Genomic DNA, 14,320 nt, shown 5'->3' with positions numbered 1-14,320 from the left:
CAGAAGCAATCATCTTCCTGTCTTTTAGCTTTTTCTTCTAGTATTCAGCTCCTTGTTTCTGTTTCTTGATTTTTCACTTTTTGATATTAATCACTGCTTTCCTCCACCAAGATAAGCATTTGATTGTCTTTCACCCTCAGGCTCTAATCAGGCACGCTTCTCTCACCTTCAAATTCTTTTAAATCACATTTTTTGTTAAACCAATATTCAGTCATAATACTTAATGACTATTTGAATATTATTTATAGCTAAGCAGTGTAGAGTACTCTAATTGCATTTATTTTCTAGTACAAGCTCTTGTTTTATCCCTGATGTTAATAATTGCCTTGGTTTTCATTTTTTGTTTCTCTGCTTACTTTTCCATGTTTCCATTTAACTCACTCTCAAACTCTGTTAGAAATGTAAACTCCTCTTTAAACATTCAAATGCACCAGGTAACCTCTTGTTTCCTTTTGCTTTTTCCCTTGGGGACATCCCCCCGCCCATAGCCTTCCATCACATGGCCCCAATCTAGATGGGTTTCTCTCTACGCTGGCTGCACAGTAAGTGTTCTGGGAGCTTTTTAGTGTCTCACAGTTGGTCTTGGACAGACAGCCAAGGATACTTTGATATCTGAAGAAATCCTCTACCATGAAAGGTAGAGGCCAAAACAAGCAGACAGGGGGAAAGTGAGACAGAAGAGGCAGTCGGTGAAAGCACCAGAAAATGGTACACCCAAACAAACAAAGGCATTAATGCCTCAGATACTGAGATGTTAAGTACAACCCCATTATAATTCCAAGTCCTGTATATGTGACCTGTTTCTGTTTGTTTGTTTTTATGTTTATCTGTTTCTTATTTTGTTTTTATCTCCAAAGGCTTTTAGGGTATCTTTATATCTTAATGTCAGAAACTTCATAATGGTGTGACTCGGTACGAATTTTTGTCCATTCACTGTGTAGGTGGCCCCTTGGTGAACCCTTTAAAGTAGGCAATCATGTCCTTCAGTTCTAGGAAAGTTTTTAAAAATATTCCTTTCATAATTTCCTTCCCTTCATTATCTCTGTTTCCTATCTCTCTGGCGCTCCTGTTGTTGGATATTGGGCCTTGTGGATAAATCCACTTGTTTTATCTATTTCCTGTTTTCTATATATGGGCAAGTAGGTGGGCAATAAGTAAGGATATTTCTTTTTTTTTTTTTTTTTGAGACAGAGTCTCGCTCTGTCGCCCAGGCTGGAGTGCAGTGGTGCGATCTCGGCTCACTGCAATCTCCACCTCCCGGGTTCACGCCATTCTCCTGCCTCAGTCTCCCGAGTAGCTGGGACTACAGGCACCCACCACCATGCCTGGCTAATTTTTTGTGTTTTTAGTATAGACGGGGTTTCACTATGTTAGCCAGGATAGTAAGGATATTTCTTAATTTATACAAAAGAAAGAAAGAAATGAATGCTTAGGAGACTGAAAGCTGCGCGCACACACGCGCACACACACACACACACACACACACACAAATCAGGACTCCTTTTCTTGACAGAACTGAGCTGATTTTCAGACTCGTAACTCACTGACTGAAAAGGCCAGGTCCCCAGGAGAAAGAATGCTGCAGGAACTCTCAGTCCTTGCCCAAAGAGATGTATAACCATGCATTTGGCTAACTAGATGCTGGGGAAGGGAGAATACACAGACATTCTGAGAACTTTTGGATTCATGGTCTGAATTGGTCCCCAGGCATCTAAAGCAAATAATAGCCCATTGTTAGAGATGAAGCATGTGGGAGTCAGGTAATAAAAGGAGTTCTAGTTCAGGTTAGACTCACCATGGGTATACTGGTTCCATGGACTCACCCAGTGGCCATTTCCCCAGTTCCTGAATTTATCACCGGAAAGGATGCATGTGATAGATGGCAGAACCCCTTGCTGATTCCTTAGTCTGTGGGTTAGGAGCTGCTATAATGAAAAAATCTGAGGACCCTCCTTAAAAATCCAACACAAAACCTTAAAATATTATATCTCAAGGGAAATAGTGCCATTCTTAAGACCTAAAAGATACAGAGATGGTAATCTCCAGCATATTTTCATTTAATTCATCAGTCTGGCCCCTACAAAAAGGAATCAGATCCCAGAGCATGACATCGGACTATCTCAAACAATGAAGTGGAGATCTCAATTGCAACTACTGTGCCAGAAGTGATATTTTTGCTAGGGTAAATTCACATAGCTTCAGATATATGGTATATGGACATTGATCTGGCATGTGCATTCTTTTTCATCCTTAAGAAGGAGGATCAGAAGTAGACTGTATTCATTTGGGAGGATAATAGCATACATTTACACTTTTGTCCCAGGGTCATGTTAACCCTCTCACTCTCTGTCATAATACAATCTGCAAGACCTGATCCATCTGGACATTCTGAAGAATATCACATTGGTTTACACTATCAATGACATCATTGATGAGTCAAAAGTGGCAACTGCATCAGAAGCCTTGGAAAGACACATTCACTCCAGAGAGTGTGAGATAATCTCTGTAAAGATTCCCTGCCAAATCAGTAAAACATGTAGGGGCATAGTAATTTGGAGCAGGCCATAGTAATTTGGAGCAGGCCAGGAAAACACTTCCAAAATAAAGGTCGAATTATTGCATCTGGACTCTCCCACCACTAAAAGGAAACACAACACCTGATAATCCACACTGCTCTGACCCATTTACCAAAAGACAGAGAAAGCTGACAGCTTTGAATAGGACCCAGAATAGGAAAGGGATCTGCAGCTGGTCCACAATGCAATGTAAGCAGCTTCACCGCATGGGCCATATTATTTGGCAGACCCTATGGAATTAGTTATCTGTAGTGGGAATTGATACCATGTGTAGTTTATGACAATCCCAATGCAAAACAAAATCCAGTTTATAATACTTGTGCTCTGAAGCAAGGCCATGCCATCTGCATCAGAGGATTGTATGTCATTCAAAAAAAACAACTCCTGCAATCTATGTGGCTGTGGTTGAATTAGAACTCATGACCATGAGACATGCAGAGATAACGGGGCCAGAGATGCCCATCATGGCCTAGGTTCAAAACGGCCCATTAAGTCCTAAAACCACTAAAAATCCATCAAAATATGGCAGCAGTGCAGCCAGGCTAGAGAAGGATAAGTCAGGGCTAGAGAACACAAGTGAGCTAGAAAACTGGTGGTCCAGCCCTCATGTCAACCACCACTGTTGCATTAGTACCTCTCCCTCAGCTCACATCTGGCCATGTAGTGGCTGTGGTGGTATGCAGGTGGGGGGACTGTCACTTTTAACCAGCCAACAGATGAAGGAAAAGGCCAATCATGGTTAACCAATGGTTTAGTTCAATATGTGGTGAAAGCTGAAAACAGGCTGTGGCTGCATCACACCCTCCATCAGGGGTGGCCTTGAAAGGTAGTAGAGAGAAGAAATCTTCCCAATGGGCAGAGCTTTGATTGGTGCACCTAGTCATCCACTTGATTTGAAAAGCTAAATGGACCAGTAAGCATAAGTATAGACTCATGTGCAGTGACAAATGGCCCAGCTGGTTGATCAGAGGCCTGGAAGGAGAAACCTGGGAAGATTAGAGATAATAAAGTTTGGGGAAGAGGAATGTACACAGATCTTTAAAAGTGAGCACAAAATGTAAAGATCTCTGTATTTTATTTTAATTCCCAACAGAAAGCACCCATCATGGAAGAGGCACTAGACAATTAAGTAGACAGAATATCTAGGCCGGTTGCTGATAGCAGACTGTGCCATCTGCCACTCCAGTACTGGCACTATGTGTGCATGAAAGGAGTGGCCATGGAGGTAAGAATGGAAGGTATGCATGGGCCCAACAGTATGAGTTTCCACTCACTAAGTTTGATATGAATAATCCCACTGCTGAATGTCCAATCTGCCAACAATACATGAGCCCTCAATGTGGCACCATCCCTTGAGGAATCAAACCAGCTATTTGGTGGCAAATTATATCCCTTCCGTCATGGAGAGGGTAGTGATTTATCTTGACTGCGCTCAGCACATGCTCCAGATATGGCTTGTGTTTCTTGCATGTAGAGCTTTGGCCAGCACAAATCTCCAAAGACTTGTGGAGTATTTGATCCGCAAGCCCAGGATGCTTCATGTAATGGACTAAATTCTGCCCCCTCCCCCCAAACAAAAGTATGTTGAAGAGCTAAACCTTAGTACCTCAGAATGTGACCTTATTTGAAATTATGGTCATTGAAGATGTAATTAGTTAAAATGAGGTCATACTGGAGTCCGGTGGCCCCCGATCCAATATTACTGCTATTACTGGTGTCCTTATAAAAAAGGGAAATTTGAACACAGATATAAACACAGGGAGACTACCGGGTGAAGGTAAAAAGCAAGAATTAGGGTGATGCTTCTACAAGCCAAAGAACTCTAAAGATTGCCAACAAACCACCAGAAGCTAAGTGATAGGCAGGAAACTGATTCTCTCTTACACCCCTAGCAAACTAACATAGCACATAATGTCACATTAGACCAAGGGACAAAATTTGTAGCAAAGAGTTACAGAAGTGGCAATATGACCATGGAATTTCCTGGTTTTACCAAATACTGCATTTCCCAGAAGCTGCCAGCCTGATAGATTAATGGCAGATCAATGATCTTTAAGATGCAGCTCTGGTGCAATTTAGAGATGCTATCTCGTAAAGATGAATCACCATCCACCAGAACGTAGTATACAACCTGAATCAATTACCATCACATGATGCTGTGCTCACAATAAGTAGAATATATGGGTCTGGAAATCAACAGGTGGTTTAGGAGTAACTCTGTTGACAATGCTTCACATTAAATCACTTGCCATTTTCTGTGCTTCCCATTGCCACAACTCAAGGCTCTGCAGGTCTAGAGATCCTAGATGGTGAATGGTTCCACCAAGAAACACAGTGGAAGTCCCTATGTCTTGCTATGGCTGATCATTCCAGAGATCCTTTGCCAAGAGTGCAGCAGACAAGAAAAAGAGTTATGCTCCTGAATGCAAATCAATACCACAATGTGGTATTGCAAATCAATACCACAATGATATACCATCTCACGCCAGTCAGAATGGCTATTTAAAAGGTCAAAAAATAACAGATGCTGGCAAGGTCGTAGAGAAAAAAGGAATGCTTTACACTGTTGATGCCAGTATAAATTAGTCCAGCCATTGTAGACGACAGTGTAGTGATTACTCAAAGACATAAAGACAGAAATACTATTTGGCCCAGTGACCCCATTACAGGGTATATACCCAAAGGAATATAAATCATTCTATTATAAAGACACATACACGCATATGTTCATCACAGCTCTATTCACAATTGCAAAGATGTGGAATCAACCTAAATGCCCATCGATGATACAATGGATAAAGAAAATGTGGTACATATACACCATGGAATTCTATGCAGCCATAAAAAAGAATGAGATTATGTCCTTTGCAAGGACATGGATGAATCTAGAGGCCGTTATCCTTAGCAAACTAATGCATGAACAGAAAACCAAATACCACATGTTCTCACCTGTAAGTGGTAGTTAAATGATGAGAACACATGGACACATAGAAGGGAACAACTCACAGTGGGGCCTCCCAGAGGGCAGAGGGTGGGAGGAGGAAGAGGATCAGGAAAAATAAGTAGTGGATACTGGGCTTAATACCTGGGTGAGGAAATAATCTGTATAACAAACCCCCATGACACAAATTTACCTATATGACAAACTTGCACATAGACCCCTGAACCTAAAATAAAAGTTTAAACAAAAAAGAGTTATCTCCCTCATCATCAGAGGGAAATAGGACTACTATTAAACAATTGGTATGGGAAGAATATGTTTGACACCCAAGTGATTCACTGGCGCATCTCTTGGTATTTCCCTAAGTTTGATAATATTTAATAGATGGACAAGGGAAGAAGCCACAGACTGAGAAGGACCTGGTGACCCAGGGCTCACAGTCCTCAGGATAAGCCTTTGGATAGCCTTATAGGTAAGCCACCTAAACCAGCAGAGGTGTTAGGATAAAGAAAATCAAGAACTGGAGGTAGAAAAAAGAGATTATGGGTGTACATCTGCTGTCCCAAGACCAGATGCAGTGGTAGGGGCTAAATTTATCCACTAACCTTCCTCTTGTATGTTTCTGCCAGAAAAGAATCCTAGAAGACCTTTCCCCAGATGTAGACTTTTTATACAAAGCAAGTAGATTTGAGTTTTGCAAGATGTGGATTGTAGTGGAGGCTGTGGTGCACCACTCACATCACTTCCTTGAGGACTAAGGTGTTCATTGTCCAAGCTTTTGGGAACATTGCCTATTGGATGCTTGTAGCTGAGACTCTACCACAGATCTGATTCCAGCCAAAGGTAGCTGTCTCACCTAGGGTTATCCCAAAGGATGATGTCTAATTCTTGTCTAATGAATATTATACCTTCTCTTACCTCACTGAGGTATAATAGTTTTACTTTTTAAATGTTTTTTTGGCTTTCTTATCCTGTAATCATCTCTATTTCTTCAGAGTCTTTTGTTTTAACCTTTTTTCTTCCTTGCCTTTATATTAGGGGACTTTATCGAACATTTGAGAATCCCTTGGCAGTCTGTCCAGTCACATTTAACGTACAAATATGAGACCTTAAAAAGCCACCTGCAAGCTCTGGCGGAGGAGATTCCATCCGATGGGTTCACTCTGAGGTTATCGGAATTGGAGCCCCCACCCCCTTTCAGTATACATATTTTCTTTTATCTTGAGCAGATCCATTTTTCTAGAAAAGGAGTCCTCCACTGTTCTGTGTCTATGAGGGATGGGCAGGTGGGTTATAAAACGGCTCCAAGGGCTGATAGTGGGGTAAGAGGGTCTCATTAGTCAGTATGTGAACATCCATGGTCTTTTTGATTGCTTGTGGCTCCTCCTCTCTTAAGGATTTCCCTGAGCCATAGTCCCTGTGAGAAATGTCTTCAGAGAAGTAGCCTCCATTCTTCTCCCTCAGTTGGGTAAAGTGTGGTTACGAGGCTGCCTCGGAGAGGGGAAAGAAATTTGGTATAGTCTTTCAGCCAACACTCCCACTTTTGCCTTCCCAGTGCCCACTTTCAGAGCTACTTCATCCTACAGTCTGGAGCCTTTTTGGAATTGTGCAACATGAATCACATCTTGGTTTTTCCACACTAAACTTATATTCTGGCTCACCCTACTCTGCTAAGTCAGTTACCTGCCACTAGTCCATCAGTGTTCTATCTTCTAACCATTCTCCTTGCCCTTCTCTATTGATGCCTTTATTTCCTTTTGCTGTCACTCAGTGTGGTTTCAAGAGAGATCAGAGATAAATACATGTGATCAACTCTCCATGTTTTACCGCCACCTATTTTATAGATGGAGAAACTAAGGCCCCGGAAGGGATTATGACTTGCTGAGGTCATACAGCATTGCTAGGCTATAAATAATATTTTCATGTAGATCCCCAGGCCAATGTTCTTTGTGAAGAAAACAGGAGGAATTCAATGGTGTGGTTTGGTTTGGGGAGGGGGTATGTATACAGAGAGAGCACTGGTAGGGGGATCCTGAAATAAAATGAAGAGATGGGCAGAAAGAAGGGAGGTATTTTCATCCTTAGCTCTTTTGGTCGCTTATATTTGTCTTCAAATTCTTTCAAGATATTTATTGTGTACAGGACCCTCTTTCTGTGTTTCCCACTATTCTATTGCAAGACAGACTTCTCACTATTTCTATTCTGTACTCCATTCTTTCCCAAAAATAGATAGTATTTTAAAAATGTGGTTCTACTCAAATTGCCCATATCCTCAAATGCTTGCAATGACTCCACATTGCCTATGGGATAAAGTCCAAATCCCCTCGTTTTTCAATAATTTTGAACTAGGTGAGGAGAGAGGATGACAAGGAAAAGTAGAAGGAAGAGATGGGAGTAACTTGACAAAAGAAGGGAATAAGTGTTGCTGATCAGGAGAGGCTGAAGATGACTCTGAGGTGAAAAGTTTGGGCGACTTGGGGGATTTAAAACAGGAAAGTCAGAGGCGTTGAGCTTGGCTTTAAACATGACAGCCACACAGAAATGCCTAGCAGACAGATGAAAATAGGAGGTGAAGGATGCATCAGAGGATCTCAGGATTGGCAAGTTCTTCTGTGATTCCCAATCCAATGCTGAAAGAAGTGAGAATATGATAGCTCCACGGATCATCAAATCAAAGGAAATCTCTTTGAGATGGAGATATTTGAGTGGGTTTAAGTAGGGGAGAAAGAAGAACAAGAGGAGATGGGGCTGACTGGTATTTCTAATGTATAAAGTGCTCTTTTTTCTATCAAACCTGAAGCATACCTAAAACATAATGCCCTGATTCATACTGCAGTATTGATAACTATATTCATTTCTTATTGCTTCTCTAATAAATTACCACAAACTTAGTGCATTAAAACAAGACAAATTTATGAGCAAGCAGTTCTGAAGGTCAGATGTCCACAATCAGTGTCACTGGGCTAAAGCCATGTGCAGGCAGGGCTGGTTCCTTCTGGAGACTCCAGGGGAGAATCTGTTTCTTTTGTCCTTTCGGGTTTCTAAAGGCTGCCTGTACTTTTTTGCCTGTGACCTCGTCCTCCAACTTCAAAGCACTTCAACCTCTTGTTCCACTGACAAATCTCCTTTTTCTGATTTTGAGCTTGTTGCCTCCCTGTTACAAAATCCTGGTTCTTATCCACCTGGACAATATGAAATAATCTACCCATTTCAAGGTCCTTAATTATATCTGCAAAGTCCATTCTACCATGTAAAGTAACATGTTTATAGGTTCTGGGGATTAAGACATGCATATGTTGGGAGAGACCATTATTCAGCCTCCCACACTTTCTGAGCTAAGTATGTTGATATCACTGAATGACTTAGTGAATGAATGATTGAAGACTTTTTAGCAATTCGACAATATTTATTACTAAATCCATTATGTACTTGGTCATGTTTTACACTGTTTTCAGAGGATAGCTAGGAAACCAGTGTTTCTTATACAAACTTGATCCTGCTTGGTCTCAAAGTGAATTTTCAGTTATATTAAAGTGGCAGCCAGTTCATTGACTACCATGCAATTAAAACAAGAGAAAGTGGCAAGCCTATTTTCATCATTCTGATGTAAAGCATTTGACTACAATAAATACAAGCAGCAAAATAAAGACACAGATGTTCAATGGATCTGGGTCTCGACTGGGCCCTAATTTCTCATACCCCCTCCCCTTAGCCTCTTTTGCCTCAGCTGACTGGTTCTTGGCTTGGTTTGCGAGGTACACAGCACCAATTCCAGGTGATGAATTCCCAGTCTTTAGGTGGGGGAGTAGGGATTTGGACGGCTTTGTCATGTAGCTTTTTAAGCCCTGTCCACAGATGCCCAAAGTGCATGCCTCACAATTGGCTGTGTCATGGGATCCTTCCAGGGACACTTCCAGGATTACTGGCATTTCTGGAGACTTCCTCATGCCATTTCCATAGTATTTCTTCAGTATATGCTGCACCAGGTTGCTCAGAACCCTCATAGTGCTATCCAAGGAGAACTCAGGCATCTCATATTGGGACCAGGAGCACTTCTGGCACCTTTGGCCAAAGAGCCTCATACGCACCTGGCCCTGGGATGTCCAGTGCTCCCAGTACGTGTGGCACAGAATCTGCACTTGGGCGGAAGCCCAACTTCGCTGGCAGGAGGAACACCGGAACCTGCAGTCAGAAGGAAGACACCCATTATGCCTTCATCTGGTTGTTAACCTGAGGGAAAATGGTCTTGGCCCCTGTCTCTAACATCCTTTTCCATTTGAAAAAATGCATGTGATTTAGATTGTCCCAGTCATTGATAAACAGGAACAAGAAGGACTATGTTTCAGATAAGCCTTTTTCCTGTGACCTACTGAGTATCCACCCATATGTTACACCCAAGTCTACCTCTTTGCTAGTAAAACATCTCCAGATGCCTCTGAGGGAAAATCATGTCTGCCATCTTCCAGAGAAACTTATTCCTAATTTTGGTCATAGAAAGCTTTGGTAAAGTATCTATTTTGATGCATACAATATAATTGGTCTTTATAATTTTATCCCATTTCATCTGTGAAGTAAGCACTATTAAACCCAATATCCAGATAAGGAAACTGAATCATGAAAAGGATACGCAACCTGCTTAAGGACACACAGGGTAAATGTTAGAGGCATGTTGCTAATCTCAGGCCATCTGAAATTAATCTCGTTTACCTGCTGTAACACGTTGCCTCTGGTGAGTAGTGTAGCTAATCTCTCACACCTGGAGAAACAGACTGCATCCCTCATACCTGGGTTGAAGATCCAGTTTACATCAGGAAGACCTTGGGCAAAGCCCTTCCCTTCTATAACCCTCATTGTTTGAATCCATAAAAAAAAAAATTCAAGGGTTATATTGGCAGCATCAAAAGAGACGATGTATGTGAAAACACTTTGTAAACTACAAAATGCTTTTCAAAAGCTGATTGATATTTTCCAAAAGTACACTGGTAGGTTGCTTTTCCGATCTCAAAATGACAATCAAATCAATTCATCCCAACAGGAGAAACACCTTCTTTCTGTTTGGAGGAGTGCCAAAACGTTGTAAGACATCATGAGTCCCTCAAAAAGCTCTGGCTGGTGTGGACAGAAACATTTACACATTTCCCTGGATTAGAAAGCAGAGCAACATGACTGCTATATGGGCTCTGACAAGTGACTTGAGAACTGTTCTGGAGACGTTTAGGAGGCTTTATTTAAACAACAGATTCTGCAGCTAAAAATAAGCGTATACTGTATTTAATACAATATATAATAATACATATATTATTTATAAATTTATTATTCTGAAATACATAGTACATATGTATATATAATTATATATCATTTACGTATACATATACATATATATTTTATCTTATCCCATTATCTTATGGGAATGTATACGAAGGACTACTTACTCTGCCTAGGAGAACCAGAGAATGCTTTTAGGAGGAGGAGGCACTAGAGTGGGCCTTGAAGGATGAGCAGGGAGGGGTGAGGGGAGGGTCTGCTGAACAAGCAGAACTCCATGAACAAGGGTGTGGAAGTCTGAAGATGCATGGCATAGCTAATAGTCCATAAGGAATGGAGTAGGCCACACCTGAGGCAGGATGGGGCAGGCAGGCAAGCTGAGTAACAGGTCAGATGAAAACTATACTGAAGGTCCTGTGTGTCATTTAAAAATAAATTTGATTATCCAGGTCAGCAATTCTCACCCTCCTAACATGGTCAAGGAAACTGGTTCCTGCAACCTGGAGGCTTGCTGGGGGTTAAAGAGGGAAGTGGTGAGTAAGGGAGGAGTATTACTTGGTTACTCCATGAACTGGGTTTTAGATTTAGTTTTTGCAACATCATTCTATCCTATTATCCCCAGGCCTTCAGTAAAGCAATGTTCAGAGTAACTGCTTGATCTTAGCCAATTCTTAAAATATTTTAAAAAAAAAACAAAAAAGCCTCCGTCCCAGGCTTGTACTGAACAGTGCCAAGGTTTGGAGAGCTGGTGCAGCTGGGGGAAGCTGGTCAGGACTGCTGGGGAGACTGCAAAAGACTCTAGAGGTAGTCTGGAACAAATGACGTGGTGAGAAACTAGAAGGGCAAATTTATGGAATAGGGAGCCTTCTCCAGGCTTTTCCAGAAATATTTACGGAGGGAAACCTAGTAAAAGAAGAAACTTCCAGCAGTTAAACAAAATGGAGGTTTGGAGTCGTCTTATCATGTCGACCCTAAAGAGTACTATGACCACAACAGGATGGAGGCCCTGGTGACATTTACTCCTTCAACAAGCTCTCAGAGGAATAAAACATGCTAAGCTGAGCCTGAGCCTCTCTTCTCAGAAGGGCTATTGCCTGGGAAACCCACACTCACCAGCCAAATGCTCTCTGTTGATATTGCTTCCACCCTTGAGCCAGGCAGTCTAGCTGAAGGTTGCCATCCAACTTCAGCGTCCATGTGGCCCGGGGTTTTGCCTCTTGGATTAGTTCTTGAAATGTCTGCTCCCAAGTCCGGAAATCTACAACCATTTTTTCCCTCTGAAGCTGAGAGAGTAGCTTTCAGGTTTGCTCGTTTCTCAGGAAGAGACAAACAGTTTCAGTTTCGGTGTTCGGTTCAGTTTCTGTTTCTGTGTATGGACATGAGCTGTTTTTTCAACCTTCATTTTAGACTGTCTGAGTACACAGAACAAGTCTTTGTTCCGAAAACAGACAGCAGCAAAACTGTGTTAGTTAATAGGCCTTGCTGAGAGAGAGATAAAGAGCTCTGTTCTAGATTCTGGGGTCACATATAAATTTGCTTTTATTTTATCTCTCTCATTTTTTATAATAGGCAAAGTGAGAGGTGACAGTGTGCTGGCAGCCCTCGCAGCCCTCGCTCGCTCTCGGAGCCTCCTCGGCCTCGGTGCCCACTCTGGCCGCGCTGGAGGAGCCCTTCAGCCAGCCACTGCACTGTGGGAGCCCCTTCCTGGGTAGGCCAAAGCCAGAACCGGCTCCCTCAGCCTGCTTGGAGATGTGGAGGGAGAGGCACGGGCGGGAACCGGGGCTGCATGCAGGGCTTGCAGGCCAGCTAGAGTTCCAGGTGGGCGTGGGCTTGGCGGGCCCTGCACTCGGAGCGGCCGGCAGGCCCCCCGCCCTGGGCAGTGAAGTGCTTAGCACCTGGGCCAGCAGCTGCGGAGGGTGCGCCAGGTCCCCCAGCAGTGCCGGCCCACCGGCACTGAGCTCGATTTCTCGCTGGGCCTTAGCTGCCTCCCTGTGGGGCAGGGCTCCGGACCTGCAGCCCGCCATGCCTGAGCCTCCCCACCCTGGGCTCCTGCGTGGCCCAAGCCTCCCCTACGAGTGCCACCCCCTGCTCCACGGTGCCCGATCCCATCGACCGCCCAAGGGCAGAGAAGTGCGGGTGCATGCACAGTACTGGCAGGCAGCTCCACCAGCTGCCCCTGGGGTGGGATCCACTGGGTGAAGCCAGCTGGGCTCCTGAGTCTAGTGGGGACTTGGAGAACTTTTATGTCTAGCTAAGGGATTGTGAATACACCAATGGGCACTCTGTATCTAGCTCAAGGTTTGTAAATGCACCAATCAGCACCCTGTGTCTAGCTCAGGGTTTGAGGATGCACCAATCAGCACCCTGTCAAAACGGACCAATCAGCTGTCTGTAAAATAGACCAATTGGCTCTCTGTAAAATGGACCAATCTGCAGGATGTGGGTGGGGCCAGATAAGAGAATAAAAGCAGGCTGCCCAGCCAGCAGTGACAACCCGCTCGGGTCTCCTTCCACACGGGGGAAGCTTTGTTCTTTTGCTTTTTGCAATAAATCTTGCTGCTGCGCAGTGTTTGGGTCTGCACTGCCTTTATCAGCTGTTAACACTCACCCGGAAGGTCTGCAGCTTCACTCTTGAGACAGCAAGACAATGAACCCACCAGAAGGAAGAAACTCAGAACACATCCGAACATCAGAAGGAACAAACTCTGGACACTCCGCCTTTATGAGGTGTAACACTCACCGTGATGGTCCGTGGCTTCATTCTTGAAGTCAGTGAGACCGAGAACCCACCAATTCCGGACACAGAAGCACTATTTTTGGCACTGGGAAAAAAGAGTATTTTGTAGCTAAGAAACAATTCCTGCCCCCACAGATGCTCACACCCAGGTGGAGACAGGGAGGTTAGGAGCAGGGTAGGGGAGCACGTGTTTAATGCTCATCTCCTACACCCGATGAATCCTCACCAGTCCCGCGAGGGAGGATTATTCTTGGAATTTTGCAGGTTAACTGCACAGAAAGCTGGGGTACTTTGTCCAAATCCCCTCAGTTAGCGAGCAGTGGAAGTGAGACTTGAACCCGGGTCTGTGTGACTCCAAAACCTGCCATATGTCCGCCCACCTCACTCCCTGAAGAGAAGCTGAGAATGGCATTTCAGGTTCCAGGCTGGCACACTGGAGCCAGTGTCAGAGGAACCCTAGGGAGATTTCCTGGGTCCTGAGGCAGGAGGTCAGCTGCATGAAGGGATTAGCAAATTCTGCCCTCCACTCTGTAAATTATGTGGAAGGGCAAATACGCACAGGTGTGGGGGCCGTCTTTCAGTGGTAGGATACAGAGAATTCCCATTTTGGGGTAAGGGATTGAGATGAGATGACCTTTAAAGACACTTGTAAGTCTAAAACGCAGAGATTCCAGAGAGTAAGCTTTGTTCTCCTGGGGCTTAAATTCCAATAGGGAAGATAGGACAAGCAGGATGCTTACTTAGGTCTTTAGAACACCCGCTACAGCTTCTGTGTCTGAGACAGGATCAGCCTCAGTCTTC

The 14,320-nt window shown here is 43.6% G+C and overlaps 1 protein-coding gene across 1 annotated transcript; it reads right to left on the bottom strand.

Moving 5' to 3' along the window:
• Positions 1–8,902: 8,902 nt before the first annotated feature.
• RTP4 (receptor transporter protein 4) lies at positions 8,903–12,997 on the bottom strand. Its single transcript, XM_004038183.3, has 2 exons — positions 11,896–12,997; positions 8,903–9,699 (listed from the first exon to the last, which is right to left on the bottom strand). The coding sequence occupies exons 1-2, from the start codon at positions 12,048–12,050 to the stop codon at positions 9,114–9,116; spliced, it is 741 nt and encodes a 246-aa protein (XP_004038231.1). The 5' UTR covers positions 12,051–12,997; the 3' UTR covers positions 8,903–9,113.
• Between the last annotated feature and the right edge of the window lie 1,323 nt (positions 12,998–14,320).

The sequence above is a fragment of the Gorilla gorilla genome, chromosome 2 (genome assembly GCF_029281585.2).
Source record: "Gorilla gorilla gorilla isolate KB3781 chromosome 2, NHGRI_mGorGor1-v2.1_pri, whole genome shotgun sequence".
Taxonomy (NCBI): Eukaryota; Metazoa; Chordata; class Mammalia; order Primates; family Hominidae; genus Gorilla; species Gorilla gorilla.
This window is presented reverse-complemented; position numbering and strand designations above follow the sequence as displayed.

Excerpts from the sequence above, each read along its gene's own strand:
- RTP4 (XM_004038183.3), bottom strand. The coding sequence starts at position 12,050 with ATGGTTGTAGATTTCCGGACTTGGGAGCAGACATTTCAAGAACTAATC. Across the intron at positions 9,700-11,895 it reads CAACAGAGAGCATTTGGCTG|GTTCCGGTGTTCCTCCTGCC; the intron begins GTGAGTGTGGGT and ends TTCTGACTGCAG.